The sequence below is a fragment of the Eleutherodactylus coqui genome, chromosome 12 (genome assembly GCF_035609145.1).
Source record: "Eleutherodactylus coqui strain aEleCoq1 chromosome 12, aEleCoq1.hap1, whole genome shotgun sequence".
NCBI lineage: Eukaryota > Metazoa > Chordata > Amphibia > Anura > Eleutherodactylidae > Eleutherodactylus > Eleutherodactylus coqui.
In genome coordinates, this window is record NC_089848.1 from 43,457,602 (window position 1) to 43,475,828 (window position 18,227).

The window sequence follows — 18,227 nt, forward strand, 5'->3', positions numbered from 1 at the left end:
CATCTACAGGAGGTTCAGGTACCGATCTGCATCGTGAGTCCCTGGAATGAACAACGGTCCAACGATGGCTGCATGCATGTATCGTAGCAGAAGGAGGCCACTTCCAGTATGCTTTCCTTACTTCACTCATAGCAGCGGTCCCACGGCACTTAGAGAGACATGGAAAGTGGATTTCTGCTTCTCATATGCTACTCTTCAACTTTGCAGTTGGGTTTTACTATTAGAGATGAGCGAACCTACTCGTTTCAAGTAATTACTCGATCGAGCACCGCGATTTTCGAGTACTTCAGTACTCGGGTGAAAAGATTCGGGGGGGGCGGGGGGAGGCACTCCCCTCTGCAACCCCCCACTCACCCACGGCGCCCCCCGAATCTTTTCGTCCGAGTACGGAAGTACTCGAAAATCGCGGTACTCAGGCGAAAAAGGGGCGTGGCCGAGTAGGCTCGCTCATCTCTATTTACTATCTATCTCTTACAGGAGCCACAACACAAAATTGACATCCATGTTCTGGAGCCCCCAAGGGCCCATATACCATACTATCATGTAGCGCATCCATGCCTTCCTATTCAAGTACACCATTTTTATTTCAATATAGGACACCAGTATTGAGATATAGCGCTGGATTTGGCTTTTTGACTGCACCCTGTGTACTCGCTTTGGTTTGCAATCTGATAGTCCATGTTTATGAAATAATTTATTCGTGTGGGTGGTCAGATCATAGATATGGAAACATCTGTGGGTGGCCTGAGACGCAGCTCCTCTTCAGTTCTGTATAATCAAACCTAATGTACAAATTTTTGCAAATGACTGTAGGAAACTGCTTTAGAGTCCTTTTAGACGAGCTGATTCTCGTTTTAACGAGCAAGTGATGCCGCCGCTAACTCGTACGCACTTGTGCAGCCTGTTTAGACAGGCAGATACATCGTTGGCTCCTTCAAATGAGAATCATTCAGTCCCTGTACAAGCACATGAGTGCAACTAAATGATTGCTGTTTAAACTGAAATAAGTGAATGAGCCAACAATGGCTTTTATGCCTACATACAGCCAACGATGAATGAACAGCTAACTGTTCTCGTTCATCATTCAGTCACATTCTCTTTCGCTCATTTGAACGATAATCGTTGTCTAAAAGCACCCTTATGTTACCTTCCTTTTAATATATTTGCATATTCAAATCTATCCTTCTAACTAAAGGCCCTTTTACACACAATGACGATCACTAAAAATTTGCTCAAAAGCCATCTTTTGAGCGATAATCATTGTGTGTAAATGTGTGCCCATTGTGCACTTTTCATCCATCACTGAGTTCAGCTTTAAAGCCATCGGGACTGATAAGATGGACCGCATGCTAAGTTGTCCGGGGGCAGCGCTGATAACATTCTTTCAGCAGGTGTCTCACTGGAGAACAATAGCGATGTATTTAGAGAACAGATCACCCCTGTTCTCTACATACATGCAAATGAAGCTAGTTATCTTCTAATGGGCGGTATTAGTGTATCTTTTTTTAATAACTTGTTTTTATTGAAATTTTTATGGTATACAAACATGAGCATATTATAAATAGAACTCAAAAAGAAGACCATACAGCATATATTACTTTTACAGATAAATTGCAGTGATTGATTATAAAACAATACTGAACAATTGCTATAATTTATGTAAAGATGATTGACTGTCAGCCGTCTATATGTCTTCTGGTATTAGTGTATCTTGACACCACCGGAAGCTAGGGGTGGGACAGCTGTGAGCAGGAGTGAACGCCCCTGTCACACACCTAGCTTAGGATTGGCTGCTAACATACAGTAGTAAAGGGCAGAGGAGCGAGCAGGCATCAACCCTGCATCCCAGGCAGCTAGCACCTTGCCGCCCGTGTCCCCTGCAGTAAATAACGCAGCTCCCCTGTCCCCTGATGTCACAACCTGTCCAGCAGAACCCCCCCCATCGCCGCTGCAAACAGTCATGAGCAAATGGGCACAGATCTGTAGCCCATGGCAGAGAGGAGACAGAGCAGGAGTTGAGGGGAAACAGCAGCGCCGGACTTAGCAGGAGCTGAGGGGAGACAGCAGCGCCACCATTACTTACAGAAAGGGCAGAGAGTGCAGGCACTGAGGGGAGACCGCAGCACTGCGCTTACTTGCTGAAAGGCGAGAGAGAAAGCAGGAACCGCGGGGAGACAACAGCACTGCGGTTACTGACAGAAAGGGCAGAGAACAGCAGGGGCCGCACCAATACAGCAGCGCACAAACTACAGATACCACAGGAGCCGAAGGGAGACATCAGTGCAGTGGTTACTTACAGAATGGCCAGAGAGAGCAGGAGCCACTGGTAGAGACCAGCACCTGCGTTACTGACAGAAAGGGGAGACAGCAGGAGTCATAGGAGGGGTGAGCCAATCAGCCACTGGGGGCCTAACCAGGGTGTCAAGCTCCCTAACAGTTAGCTACACCCACCAAAATCGGTGGCGTCAAGATACACTAATACCCTAATGGGCTGATTAGCCCATTAGTAGCTAATGCAAAATGATCGCTCAAAACTGTCAGTTTCTGACGAATTTTTAGTGATCATTTGTGTGTAAATGGATCTTAACTTTGCAATCTGGCATTAACATTGTAAAAGTTTAGATTTTGTTATGCATTATAATAGACATACATTTTTTCCTGCAAACTTTTTACTATGAAATCTTGGGACTCTTATTGTGAAGAAAGAACATCAAATAATTGAGCCTCTCCTCTTTCACTCTGCCAGACCCCTTTGAAACTTCAGCCGCCCCCTCCTTTGCCTCACCTTAATCCCACCCTCTCCTCCTGTTAGCAGTCTGGTCTGAGCTGGCTGCAGCCTTCTCTGTGAGTGACACAAAAGTTGGCTGAACTTCCTCAGATACTGCACACATAGACACTCTCTTAGCCAAGGGGGGATTCTCATAATGTAGGGAGGGGAACAGGAGACTGACGGTTGATTAATATCACAAAGTAGCTTTAGGGGAGGGTAGTGCATAGGATCCACATTTCAATGCCAACTAAACACAAGAAAGGACTTTTAAAGAGATACAACTGTGGGTGCAGAACATCTGGAGACAGAGAACAGACAGTTTGGTGCTGGAGCTGAGCAGGAACCATGTAAACCTGATACCTCTGAGCTGTGAAGTAGTGGGATCCTAAGGAATAAGAGGCTGAAGCACTAACTGCCTATGGAAGAGAGGTCCACAGGAGGACAGGACTGCTGTGGATGGCTTCACAGTCATCTGCGCTGCTCTTCAAGACATGGTATGGATGGCTTTGTCTGTGAACATCAGTGTGGGGTGAATGGACACATCTTGTCCTCCAGGAATCAGCTTGTTACATTTGTAGCATGCTTGTCAGATAGCCCATTCATTGCCTGGGGAGAATAAGTTTGTCACTTTGTTTTGCTGTCTTGCACTGAGCAGATCCTATATGTTACAATGTAGCACAATAGTCAAAACAAAAATAAGTAAAGACATTAGCCTTCTATTTTTTCCTGGTTTTATGTTAGGATTTTCCTAAAGTCATGATTTTTTTCCTAAAACAGGTCTGAATATTTAGTGTAGTTAGGAAAGTATAAATACATTTATGAAATGTGAAAAGAAATGTGATCTTTGTTGAACACTAAGGGTATATTGATACTTGGCGAACTGAGTGCAGAAGGTTTTGCAACTGCTATTCATCTGAATGCGGCTCACAGAATAAGAAATTGTGCAGAAATAACCCTATTAACATGTGTGAAACCAATTTTCAGTTGCAGATATATCTTGCTGCTTGAGAACATACACTGAAATACAGAACCTAGTCAATGCCCCTTTGGCAGCACTTACAGCCTTGAGCCTGTGTGAATTAGTCTCTAGCGTTGTATACACTACATTTCCACCTTTTTTTGCAAAACTCAGTTATACAAAAATGATGTGCAAATGGTGCAATTTTTTGGGACAGATGTAAGAGGTATCAAGTATTTTAATTGTACCCCTGTGCATTTTTGTTTTACATTTATTGATATTTACACTGATCATAAGTACTTCTAGCTGTCATCTAGGAAATGATAGGTTACAAAAAAATCCCACGCTCTGAAGTGTGTAGTTTACACGCAAAGTAAAGAATACATAGACTTTGTACTTACTTCGTTGAGGGGTTTTGTGCTTGATAAAGGAAGCAGGCATGTTATCAAGACCTCCGAAACGCGTTGCACTTTCTATATTGTACTTTACTGGCCTAATGTATTTGGAATAAAGAAGGGAAGAGCATCTACTCTCCTAAAAGAAGTCTAGATAAAGCATGCATTTATTGGGAAGGCTAACTTGGATTTTTGAGGAGGTTCGTTGGTCGAACCCGTCAACGAAGTAAGTCCAAACTCTATATATTCTTTTCTTTGCATGTAAATCGCTCACTTTGGAGCTGTAACCTGTAATGTCCTTGATTCTGACCCGATGCACAGACATGCCTTGGGCATTTCCCTAGATGCTCTACTGGTCACTTTGGACATTGGTAAGGATTCATTGGTGGAGTGGACAAGCATGATTGTATCTATAGGCGAACAAGGATGAGCGGTGCAGCAGCCTGTCCGTTGACCGGCTGCTCACACCAGGTGAGTCCAATTTAATCTATACATGTCCTAAAATCATCTTCTGTGGGGCTGTCCTCAATCTAATTGTGCACCTTTTGGCTGATATCTGTAATAGTCAACCTAATACTCCATCTCTTAATGGGATTGTCCCATCAAATGAAGTTATACCCTACCCACAGGATAGGGGATAACTAGCTGAGCAATGGGGTTCAACCAGTACAACCTCCACCAATTGCGAGAGTGGGGGTCCTAAAGGTCCCTGCATGACTGGAGCAGTGGTCAAGGATGAGCTCCAGGTATATTCATTTCAGCCAAGTTGAAGCTTATTTTACTTCAAATCGCTTAAAGAAAGTGAATTTTACTATATTTTTGACAACTTTGAAGGTTTTTATAACATACAGATCATTCCCTTAGTAGAACCATTAGTAATAAATCTTGTCTTTCAATAGACTTATGGTGGCAATATACTGTACATCAAACAGTTATTGTGCCCAACTTTCACATAGTCATCCACACTGGGCTCGGCTGAGCCTGCTTATGTTCTCAATGTAGAGAAGTCACTGCTAGACACGTCTGGCTGCAGCTTATCTTCCTGAGAACCAAAGGATTGAGCCATTGAAATCCAACTGCCTAGTCCTTATCTCCCCCAACATCTGCTATCAGGAAGGTCCCATACATATTAGCTAATTATTCTCTTTCTCATTTTGTATCTGACCGCCTAGCAAGTTGTGAGCGAATCTGCACCCATATGTAATGATAATTGCATATGCACTGCTGATTGCTTGTATCCATACAGATCAATGGAGCCCATATGCATGCAATCCGTGCTAAAGCAGAGCGTGCTGCAATTTTTCTTCCGCTCATGGAATACGCAATTTGTACCTGCAGATGTGGACAAAAAGTCGAAACTATATAATAATAATAATAATCTTTATTTGTATAGCGCCAACTTATTCCGCAGCGCTTTCAGGCATGGATAAATGCAAAACAATACAACAATTGCAACAATTACAATGTGAGATACATTGGGTTAGACACAAATGGGTTGAGGGTGGTACAGGAGGTGCAGGGGTTGGGGAACACAGGCTGTACAAATCATTTATCAGAAGGCAAACAGGGTGGGGCACCATAGGGAGGGGCGAGGGACTAGGTCAGGAGATTTGCCTTTCAATGCCTGCATATTACTGCAGATTTTCTGCACAGACAGCAATCGTGGAATCCGTAATTCAAATTCAGTTGTATGAAACTGGCCTTACTTATTTTTCTCCCAATAGCTATAAATGGCCATAATTCCCCTTTAAGAGCTCCAATGGCCCTTTATTCTAGCAAATTGTGTGGCTCCCAGCTCAAGGATGTCTTTATAATACATCAAAGTTAAAGAGGATCTATCATGTCCTCATGTCAGGGGGCCAGCTGCTTAGCTTTGCAGGGGCGTCCCTGCTGACTCCAATGATTTTTCTGTTTTCCCTCTATTCCCTCTTGTTCTTCCATTAAAGCTCTTCTTCATTTACATTCCCAGAGCTGTGAATGTGTCAAGTGGGCATCCCCACTGCTTACTGTCAATAGATGACACCAGACCTGATAGTGGACAGTGCAGATAAGCTATGCAGCTGGCCCTGCTGACATTAGGACACTACAGGTCCTCTTTAACCCCTTAATGCCACAAGGCATAAGTTTACATCCTTGCTGCAGGATACTTAACGCAACAGGACATAAGCTTACGTCCCGTGGCTGGCGCGGGATCAGACGTGAGCCCACTTCATACCACAGCAAGAGCCGGCTGTTACTGATAACCAGCCTCCCACTGCAATGGTATTAGTGTATCTTGACGCCACCAGGAAGTCCTGGTGGAGCCAAGATTGACAGGGGGGTGACGCCCCCTGAAGGTGATTGGCTGGTGATGTGCTTTTCCTGTAGGTCCTTGAAGGCCACTAAACATTCCCAGCTCCGGACCAGAAGCTCAGAGTGCCGCCAGCATTACGAGAGCTGAGCAGCCATCATGACAGAGGCGGCATGCGCAACGCAGCTCACCGGGAATGTAGCAGAGAGGAGGCGAAGGCGGCCAGGTAGTCTGTCCTAGCGACGGAGCACATGCGCAGCCACCAGCAAGATTCGGAGTGCTGAGCGGGGGAGCGGCCATCCAGGAGCAGAGAGCCTGCGCCAGCTGCCGGGACTCACCATTGGGGTGGTGGGCGGCCGGATGTCCCAGCGGCGCACCACATGCGCAGCCACCGGCAACATAGGAGTGAAGGGGGGAGCAGGCGTCAGGGAGCACTGTGATTGCAGGGAGCTGATGGGACGCAGCACTGAGTCGTTGGTGGCCGGGAGCCGTGGGCGGCCGGTCGATGACAGTGCTCACTGTCTTATCGAGTTCTCTTCTTAGGCTTACATTCTTAGAAGTTAATGCTGCCATGTTACAGCTGTTAATGTAAGCCTAGGAAGAGAACTAACCATCAGCCTAAGGCAGCAGGTCACGCAGTAATCAATGCACACTGCTTGGACCTAACTGCCTTGACCCAATCGGAGGTGGGGGTGTGAGAGGGGCGTTCCTCCTGTTAAATCCCTAGCTTCCGGTGGCATCAAGATACACTAATACCCACTACAACAACAGGGGTGCATAAGGACAGCGACCCCCGCTGTTAACCCCCTATATGTCATGATCTATGTAGATCGCAGCATGTAAAGGATTCACAAAGGGAGGGCGCTACCTCTGTGATGTCATCGGACCCCCACAATGTAATCTTGAAGGACCAATGGGTTGCCATGGCAACAGGACACCAAATACTGGCGTCCCGGCTTGCCATTGCCTATGATCGCTATTACAAGTGATAAGTCATTTCAGTACAGAAGTCCTGTAATGCCTTATTATAGCGATCATAGCTGCTATGGTTCAGGTCCCCTTCAGGGACAAAAAGAGTGTAAGAGATCAAAAAAATAGTGTAAAAAGAAAGGGTAATAAAAAACCCTTTTTTTCCTCATTTCCCCCTATTTCTATATAAAAAAAATAAAAATGTAAGAAAAACCCCACATATTTGGTTTCATCATGTCTGTAATGCCCTGTACTATAATTTGAGCACACTATTCATCCTGCACCGCAAAAACCGTAAAAAAATGGAGGCAAAATGCTTATGTTGTTCGCTTTTCCTCCCAAAATGTGAATTTTAAAAAATGGCACCCAATAAACACCTCTAAAAAACACATATTGTATCAGTCAAGAAATTGCTGGCTGTTTTACATGCTTTTAGGGGCAAAAAGCATCCAATAAAACGAGTATGTGAAGGAAGCCTAATAAAGTTATCTTTATGACATATCAAAACAACGGCGTGAAAACTGGAATTCTCATGGATCTCATCCAATACTTGTTAATGTTGTGGAAAGGAGGCCTCATCCTCGCCAGAGAAGCATCTGTCACGACGCTGGCCAGCTACATTTATAAGAAAGTGCGCGATAAAAACAACAAAAAAAGGCAAAACCAAAGCGAAGTATTGTGAATTCTGTGTTTCTGTAGAGCAGAAGTATGGAATTTCACCAACATGCTTTCCAGGTCAATTAATTTGGAGATGTGAACTAACAGACTTCACAGCTGAACTCCTGGAGGCTGTTGTGGGAACCTGATATTGGCTTTTCCTTAGCAAATGTTTTAGCGATAAATTAGTTTTTTCGTTTCAATTTTCTGCTCAGACTAAACAGTGAGACCGTATCGCATGCAGGTGATTTTCAATATGAAGATGCAGTTAGATTATTCCTATATGTAAATTATGAAACTGTGTATAAGGCCGCCTGCACACCAATGGATTTGCATTGCGGAATCTGCGGCGAGCGTCTGCACTGTGGATCCACAGCTAATGCCGTCCATGAGATGCTGTGGAAATTGCTTCTTCCTGCACATGAAGAAAAATCGCAGCATGGTCCATTTTAGTGCGGATTCTACACTAGATTGAAGTCAATGGAAGCCGTCCGACCCGTGGCCCTTCCGTAATTGACATTGCAGATAGATTGCGGGTACGTGCGTCATTGCCTGGCGACGGCACAGGAAAAATAAACATGTGCATATATAACCGTGCAAATGAACGGCTGCTATTTTTGTCTGATTTTTGGTCCAATTTTCCAGATCGAAAATTGAACAGAAATATAGTGCTTGTGCAAGTGGGCTGAAGTTCAGTAATACTGGCTTCACACAGGCTTAAGCATATTTTTGCACTGCTGACTGGCCTTCCCTGCACCAGACTTGCCCCCCTCCAATCCATCCTTAATGCGGCAGCCAGGCTCACCTTCCTGTTCAGCTGCTACTCGGACGCCTCTACCCTGTGCCGGTCACTGCACTGATTACCCGTCAAATACAAAATACAATTCAAACTCACTACCGTCATCCATAAAGCTCTCCATAGCACTGCGCCGCTCATCTCAATCCACTACCCGGCCCGTGCCTTCCGCTAATGAAATCAGATTAAGTGCCCTTTTAACTCCAACCTCTCATTCCCACCTCCAAGACTTCTCCAGAGCAGCACCAGTCCTCTGGAATGCGCTACTCAAAACTACCCGGGCAGTCTCCAACACACAAAACTTCAGGCGTGCTCTAAAAACCCACCTCTTCAGGGAGGCATACCACATCTCCTAAACTAAACCCCCTCTGTACTCCGCCTGATAACATGCTCCCTGACCTACTGACTGCAATCCCTGCTAGCCATAATCAACTACCCCCTGCAGTCACACCGATTCAGCCACTATATGGCTTAATGTCTGACCATTGTCTGTGTGTATAGCATCCCTCACACTCCACCTCGCCATACCGTGCACATCTCCAGCCCCTTTACCTTCTGTATCACCGCATTATCTGTAGTATGTAAGCTCGTTGGAGCAGGACCTTCACCTCTACTGTTTTCATCAATCAATTACTACATGTAACCGTGGTTTTTGTATCTTTGTTTTTTGTATCTGTTCCCCCTGTTTTGTAAGCGCTGCGGAATATGTTGGCGCTATATAAATAAAGATTATTATTATTTACATGCTGTGGGAGTTCAGTTCTGAAAGTGGCCAGTAGGGGCTATTGGGCAGGTTTTATGTAGAAATTTCCAGCACAGAAGGGGTTTCTGTCTTTAATTAATCAGCCAACACCTGGGAGGGCTCGGCTACTGAGCAGACAATCACTTGTCTTGCTGAGCTCTGGGTCCCTGGGAGAGGACCTGCAGGAGTGAGCGCTCTGTGGCTGATGGGGTAGATAGCCCCTAGGTTAACACCCGGGAATGGTATGGTGATAGATATGATGTTAAGGCGTTAGGCCTGTGTGTAGAGAGGGAAACTCTGCTAATTAGCGGCCAGATGGCCAGGGACTTGCATAAGTTCTTGTACACTGTGACGCATGACAGCAGTGTGAAGATTTTATTAAACATCTGGCTTGGATGTACTTTACTGTTGTACGAGCATCCATCTGGTGGAGGAAAGATGGTGATCCCATGAGCTAACAATCCCTACCTTGTCACAGCGCACGTTTATACTGTGTATTTTTGCTATGAGCATTGCATTTTTTGTGCACACCTATGTATATTTTATGAGGGCTTTTTTTGCGTTTTCAAAAAAATACACAAGCATGCTCTATTTTTCTGCACATTTGCACAGGGAAATAAAACATGAAACTTATTAGGCTAATTAACCATTCCAATGTATGGTACCGTGGCTGCAGTTTTTTTTCAATGTGCGCAAATGGCGTGATTTCCACGTTCTAAAAGTATAATAAAAACACAGTTGAAGGCACAAATATGTAACCTCCGATGTGCAAAAATTCGTGTGCGCACATACGCATAGGCTCATGTGAATCCGGCCTTAGAGTTGCTCTTTGAAGTGTCTTAGCATGATGCTTTCTCTCTGATGGACTCTTTGGACTTACTCCCCTGTTAACTGCTTGATTGGTTTATTTTCTCAAGGATTCAGAAGTGCGGATATCTTATTCTGGATGGCTGCAAGTGATACAAACATGTCTTCTGCGCAAACATGTACACAAGATCTGGTCTGGCTTTTGGATGGGTATATTAGCAGTTTGTAGAGATGTCAAACGTTTACTAATGTGTTTATGTTGATTTTGACATATAGTATGGTAAACTGTTCTGACCATCGGCTCAGGCTGCCTTCATATCACCGGCGGGGATTCAGTTTCTCTTCTCCGTTCGGGGAGCAGGAAAGGGCAATACTCTGGCCGAACGGTTTTGTCTTATGATGGAACCGAACAATGATCAGCTGCTCAGCACTCTGCATGCAGCGCTATTTCTTCCGGTATTTTGTGCCAGATCTTTGATGGAACCTCCGACCGGAGCTCCAGCGCAGATGTGAACGCAGCCTAAGGACCAGAGTTTTGTTATGTACAGATAATCTTCCTTTGCTGTAAGATAAAGCTTCCCTGGAATTACTATATATTAAGGAATTGCTTTGGTGCTGTAATCAAAATGCAGCTGCTTTTTACAATCTGTAGGTGAAATATATAGACAGTGACATACATAGAAGAGGGTCGGCACCTTTATGGTGCTGGGTTTTGCTAATCAGGAGAGAAAGGCCTGGTGTTTTAGCCCTTTCCATAACGGTTGGGCCTATTCACCATCCCTTTGAATACAGTTTCTCAGAGGCGAGTCCTACACAGGTCTTTTCCACCCAGGATCAAAGGGGATGGGATCAGCCAGAGCAGTGCTTCCACTCTCCACAATGTGCACACCATTGTATTTATGTAACGCTCATCATCAAGTGTCTAGTTTGAAGCCTAATATTGTGCCCATCTTGTAAGAGTGATTTACTTCCTAGTATTCATGTTTAGCCTAGTCTGTGCCGCACTGAGAGATCCGGCGCATGCGCAGTGACATCATTCTGTATGCGCTCTGACATACTCTCAGGTGGCCATGTCATAAATGATGGCACATACTTGCTCCATCCTCAGTGGGATGCAAGTGCAGAATGCTTGAAGTGCAAGACATGCCACTACAGATTACTTACATTTCAATTATTCTGTGCCTGCGCCGCACTAGGAGATCCAACACATCCACAGTGACTCACTCTCAGCCAGTCATGCCAGGAATAACATCACTACGCAATTACGCAGCTCCAGATCACTCGGTGTGGCGCTGGGGCAAAATACTTGGAATGCAAGACATCTCTAGGGGGGAGAGCTAGAGACGTTAATCAAGACTCCAGGTGCCATGTTTAAAGGGAGGAAGTGGGAGAGAGCCTGGACCAGAGTTGAAGGTGAACCACCCATCGAATTGCATACCATGCTGCAAGTGGGTCAACGTTCATATTTCTGATTTCCAGCAAATAAAGGTACCATTATCCACAACAAGTTAAAACGTTTGAAGGACTCCTGTTTACTGTGAATGGGGACGGATGAGCTTGAACGACTGTGTAAGCATAGGAGCAATAGTCGGGCAACAATCAGTGGGATAGCTGTCGGCATATAAGCATCCCGTTTATATGGACCTTAAGCAGGTGTGTAGGAGGGGTTGATTCAACAGCGTTACTCAAGAAGAGAGACAGGTATGCAGAGTGACCCTCCTGTTAAACACGACTGTTTTTTGTATCATGCAGCTTATATTGGGAAGATACATATAAATGTGTTGAGTTGCAGTAAGGTGCGATGATACCACTGATGTGCAGTCTCTGTGAAGTTACCATTGACCAGACTGAAGTTGGGGTATTTCTTATGAGAAGAGTGAAAGTTCTTATGTGCGAAAGTCTGTGAAAGAACTGAGTTCTTGAAAACTCAATGTGCTGTGCCACTGAGTGCGGTCAGCAATTAACAATCATCACTGCACTCCCTGGAATGTATTACAACCACTAAGCAATAAAGTCAATAAAAACCCATTTATTGTGATCTGCAACCACCAAGCATACTGTGCCTTCAATTGTTATTTGCAACCACCATGTTTAACGTGCCTTTAAGAGAACTTAGCAATCGCCAAGTGTGCTATGTCATGCACTGCGAACTGTAATCATAAAGTGTAATGTAGCATTTAATGTGTTTGTAACTATCAAGAATTTGTGCCACTGCTGTGTGAAAAAGAAAAAGTCAAGTGTTCAATCGCTAGGGTTTGATCATTTCTTACAACTCCACCATTGTGTTCTGTTTACATGTCTTGTGTGGCGAAGAGTGTTAAGGCAGCAGAAATGCAGTCCTAAGCTCTCGCTCACGACCAGAAGGTTGCGGGTTCAATCCACACTTGGTTCAGGTAGCCGGCTCAAGGTGGATTCATCCTTCCGAGGTCAGTAAAATGAGTACCCAGCTTGGTGGGGGGTAATAAATAAATTTACCTGAAAGCGCTGCGGAATAAGTTGGCACTATACAAATATCAAGATTTATTTTTATTAGAAAATCAACTTAGGTGGATTTCCCGTTTCAATTTAAAGATGTTCTGCACTACCAGAAGATCTAAGGTCTGGGATGTAGTAAGGATGCAACACACCTGTCCGGCTTCTACTTCTGTGCGCCCATCATGGGGTTTGAGGGAGTAGAAATCCTGAATGAGATGTATTACTACTTCCTGCTATTTTACTCATCAGAATTTACAATTTGCATCTGAAAAAAATAGAGAAGAGAGAAAATTGTGTTAAAACGAGCGCAATAGCTGAATATGTACTGAGCAGAATGTTCTAGTTGGCGGTTTCAATTATACATTCATTTACAATGGTGCTGCCAAGTTCCAAGACTTCAAAGATACCATAGCTAAAATGTTCAGTGGATTTTTCTAGCGTCTGGACAAAATGTGCAATTAATAAATACCACTAAATCCATACAGCGATGTGTCTTTAAGCTTATTAATGCCATGTTGCCTTGGATAGCTAGCATGCAACTTACAACCTACATTGTTTTTCACATTCTCTGCTTCATTTTCAATGTTTTCTTCTTAAAGCAGCAATCTGTTCTGGAAAAGGTACAATATCGTTTGGCTACTTCAGTGCCTACAGCCAGGGCCAGGCATCGGGTCCTAGAGCAAAGGCAATAAATGGACTCTAATAACTTATAAAACACCTCCTTCACATATCCCTAACATATATGCCAAGTGCTGTGGTGGATTGCAATCCACTATACTGTAAATGATGAATGCTAAAAGCCATCAGCTCAGTCCCTAAATGCCAGCTAGTACACAGTAGGATGCATGATTTGTATTTTTAAGGTGGCAGTAGACCTCTTCGCCTGCAGGGCTCCTCTTCGCCTGCAGGGCTCCTCTGCACAGGTTGCACATATGGTCTGTCAGTGAAGCGAGGAAAGTTACCAGGATGTTACAAGATCTGCCTTGTACAGTGGATATAAAAAGTCTACACACCCCTGTTAAAATGCCACATTGTTGTCATGTTAAAAAAAAAATCGAACAAAGATGAATCATTTCAGATTTATGTCCATCTTCAATTCCATTGAAAAACAGACTGAAATAATTTAGGGTGGAAAAATAAAAAAACAACTAAAGTAACGTGGTTGTATAAATATACACACACTAAAAGTAACACTATCTGGATGTACCCATTGACTTTCTGACAGCATTCAGTCTTTCAGGGTCGGTGTGTATCGGCATGGTACATCTTGACTTGGCAATCTTTGCTGACTCTTTCTTGCAAAAGAGCTCCAAATCTGTCAGATTGTGAGGCCATCTCGTGTGCAGTGTCCTCTTCAGGTCAACCCACAGATCTCCAATGGGATTCAGGTATGGGCTTTGGCTGGGCCATTCCAAAACTTTGATCTTCTTCTGGCAAAGTCATTCTTTTGGTGATTTGGAGGTCTGCTTTGGGTTGTTGCTGTGCTGGAAGGGGAAATTCGTCTTCATCTTCAGCTTTTTAGCAAAGGTATATGTAATGCCTTGGAGATGTCTTGGCCCCCTTCTCCTGACTGATGCCTTCCAACAATCAGACCCTTGATGTGCTGTAAGATCTTCACAAACCAACTAAGAAAATGTCAGGAAAATCCTCCTAGAAGAGCTGAACTTTATATGGGGGAAATCAGAATCGCTGTAAATAATGGCAGCGGAGTGCTGACTACTATCTAACAGGAGTTTAAATCTGGTTGGCCAATCCTGAACACAACCACACCCCCAAATATAAGAGGGTGTGAACACTTTTGCAACCACATTGTTTTAGTTTTGTTATTTTTATTTTTCCACCCTGAATGATTTCAGTTTGTTTTCCAATGGAATTGTACCGATAACGGGTCACACTGAGGGGGGAAATACATCTGAAAGGATTCATCTTTGTTGGATTTTTTCTTATGACAAAAACATGGCATTTTAACAGGGGTGTGTAGACTTTTTATATCCACTGCATATAGCCCTAAGTATTGTCTAGAGGTCTGAATTTCCAGAGCCTTACTGTACGATTGAGAAGAGGCTTAATGTGGAAAACATATTTAATGTTGATGTCAATTCAAACATTATTTATGCTTAGAATTATCACACCTAATTAAATATAAGACCACATGCATAGTCCATGTACAGCTGTACGCCTTCTACACTCTGCCATATGGTGACTACATGCAGCGTTGCATTCTTCACTATAAGCAATGATGGAGAGAATACCTCCATAAAACATCATACATTGCAACATGTCACAATCCACAGGATATGCCAAAATTGTTTTATAGGTGGAGGCCTTACATCTGGCTGCCCATCCGCTGAGCCTCAATGCCCCCTTTTTGCAATTCAAGACAGCTGCCTCCAGTGGAAATTGGAGGGATGGCTGAGGAGATGTGGCTGTGACTCTCACCACTGAACTCTATGTTCCGTGCCGTCAAGTGTGATCAGTAACTATCATGCATCACTGCACCACCTAGAGTGTAATGCAACCACTAAGCATAAACTCCACCGTTGAACTCTCTATATGTGTTTCTTTGATCTATTGGAAAATCACTTTTGGGTGGATTTCCCTTTTCAATTTAAAACTGGTCCTACACAATAAGGAGATCTTCAAGGCTGAGATTGTAGTCAGGATGCATCTTGAACATACACTTGTCTGTTCATGAATTATTTAACAGTAGCATGTTAGGCTAAAAAAAAGACATATGTCCATCTAGTTCAGCCTATTATCCTGCAATGTTGAGCCAGAGGAAGGAAAAAAAACAAATAAGATGGAAGCTAATATTCCTCATTTTAGGGGAAAAAACATTCCTGACTCCAATCTGGCAATCAGAATAATCCCCGGATCACCGACCCTTTTGAAGTAACCAGTGATATAACATGTAATATTGTATGGCTCAAGAAAGACATCCGGCCCCTCTTGTAATCTTTTATCGAGTTCACCATCACCACGTCCTCAGGCAGAGAGTTCCATAGTCTCACTGCTCTGACAATAAAGAATACCTTCTATGTTGGTATAGAAACCTTCTTTCCTCTAGATATAGAGAGCGCCCCCTTGTTACTGTCACAGTCCTGGGTATAAACAGATCATGGGAGAGATCTCTGTATTGTCCCCTAATGTATTTATACATAGTTATTAGGTCGCCTCTTAGCTATTTTTTTTCTAAAAAAAATAACCCCAATTTTGATAACCTCTCTGGGTATTGTAGTCCACCCATTTACTTTATTACTTTGGTTGCCCACATTTGAACCCGTGTGAGATAAATTATGTATTATTACTTTCTACCATTTCACACATCAGAAATTATATCTGCATCAGAAAAAAAAATACATAACTTTATCAAAACTAAAAAGAAGACAACAATTGTGCAAGTATTAAAAATGACAATTTAGGCACTAACAATAGATTTTTCATCATTGCTTCCTAAATAATATAGTTATCATTAGTCAGAGTGCAAGCTATGTGGTAATTCATATAAAACATTTAGTATTTCTCTTCTGTCTTCACCTCTTTCTGTAGGCCCTGATGTTATGGCTGAGGATGCGCTTGAAGAGAAGACCATTCGTCGGTTTATGCCTTTTGTTTATTTTCTCTTTGGTGCTAATTAATAGTTTTCCTGCATTACCTGCAGACACAAATAGAGTTACAAATCATCGACGAACCCTACACAGAAAAGTAGTCCGACATAAACGACTATGGACCGACACCACAGACTCCAGTCGTGGCCTAATGCAAAGTGCTGACCACAAAAGCTGGGAATCTGGCCTGGAGAGTTACAGGATAGACATGCAATCATTTCTGAACTCCAGCCGCAACTGTAAGAAAAAAAGCGATTTAGGTCAGCTTAGCAAGCAAGAAGGACGGAAAAATGATCATTATCAAACCAAAGAGAAGAGGTCTGTGGCCAAAACACATTTTCTTACTGCAAGCAATGCCACAGGACATAAACCGAAGAGCCTTATACTGGTAGCCCATATAAACAAAGTTACACGTAATCATTCCGTTCCAGTAGGAACTCTTGCAGGCAAGGATTCTCATAATCTGAAGGAAAGTGGCATTTTTTTTCCAAGACCAATTTTAGTGAAAAATAATAACTTCAGAAGACCCAAAACTAAAATCCAAACTGTGCTGAAAAACTATTCAATAGTTCTAACTGAATTTCAACACCACAAAACAGAAGAACATGTGTTTCCATTAGGTAGATTTGCAGCCTTGCCGGGAGCAAACTCCGTAAGGAATGGGGAAAGAGCCAGGAAGAAATTGAGTAATAAAACATCTCTCTTCCAGGATTCTTCAGTCAACTATAAAAACCATCTAATCCCAGACTGCATCAAATTCCAGTCTGAAGAGTTTAAGCCAGATCATCTTAAGGGAGACAGATTCACTGAAAATCCTCCTCCTTGGTTTACAGCCGATGATTTGCAGAAGATGAAGTTGCTCTCTGAGGGTGAAATTACGGCAAAATCAAGAATCCCTGCTCACGGGCAGGTTCTTAAAGTAGCTCTTTGCTCCAACCACATAGATGGACAGTGTCATCACAAGAATCACTGCAAACAAGGCTTATGTGGATTAATTAAAAGACCTAGTGACTTATATGAAGTTCTAGCTTTCCATCTCGATAGGGTCCTTTGTTTGAATCGTAGCCTTCCAGTAGTGGCCCGATTATTTACAAGCAACCTATTGCCATACAAGTATATCAATGGTGCGCCAAGGCCAATTGTGTGGTGGGCACCGGACATCAAACATTTAAATGATACCAACAATGACCAGAATTCTCATGCTTTGGGCTGGCTAGACTATCAGGATATGTTAAAGCATAGATGTGGCATGGAGAACTCTCTTACTTCCATTGATACACCACCATGTGTTGGCATTAAGCATACAGAATGGTCCAAATTGGCCTTGTTTGATTTCCTCCTGCAGGTATGGTATATTTCTTGTATTTATATATGCACCAAAAGTTTGTAATGTTAAGGATTTTTCTAACACGATGTGTTGGCCAAAAATGATCAACATATATTACAGTTTGGTGGGCAAATAAAACTGGAAAGTATTTAACTTTCTACAACTTTCAACTTGCATGGTACCACAGTTACCACTACTTCAGGTAGGATATTTGCCTATGCATGGGGTTAGGGAAATCATGTCGCACATTACAAAGTTTACTTAACTTCAATAAATCGTAAGGTACTTTATCTGTGGTTGTGCCGGCCTCCATTATCGTCCATCATATGAGTTTGATATAGTCCAGCACAATCCATTCCAGTATATTTAGATGTGATGTTCCTTTTTTGATGGGAATATATAAATTGTCAGCTGTGATGGAAGCAAGACCACT

General features: G+C 43.2%; 1 protein-coding gene across 1 annotated transcript in view; it reads left to right on the forward strand.

Annotated features, from left to right (window-relative positions):
- Positions 1-2,831: 2,831 nt before the first annotated feature.
- GASK1A (golgi associated kinase 1A) overlaps positions 2,832-18,227 on the forward strand; it is a 41,584-nt gene continuing 26,188 nt past the window's right edge. The window contains exons 1-2 of the mRNA XM_066584836.1: positions 2,832-3,264; positions 16,409-17,812. Coding sequence (XP_066440933.1) covers positions 3,262-3,264; positions 16,409-17,812 — 1,407 coding nt within the window. The 5' untranslated portion in view covers positions 2,832-3,261. The remainder of the gene's footprint in view (positions 3,265-16,408; positions 17,813-18,227) is intronic.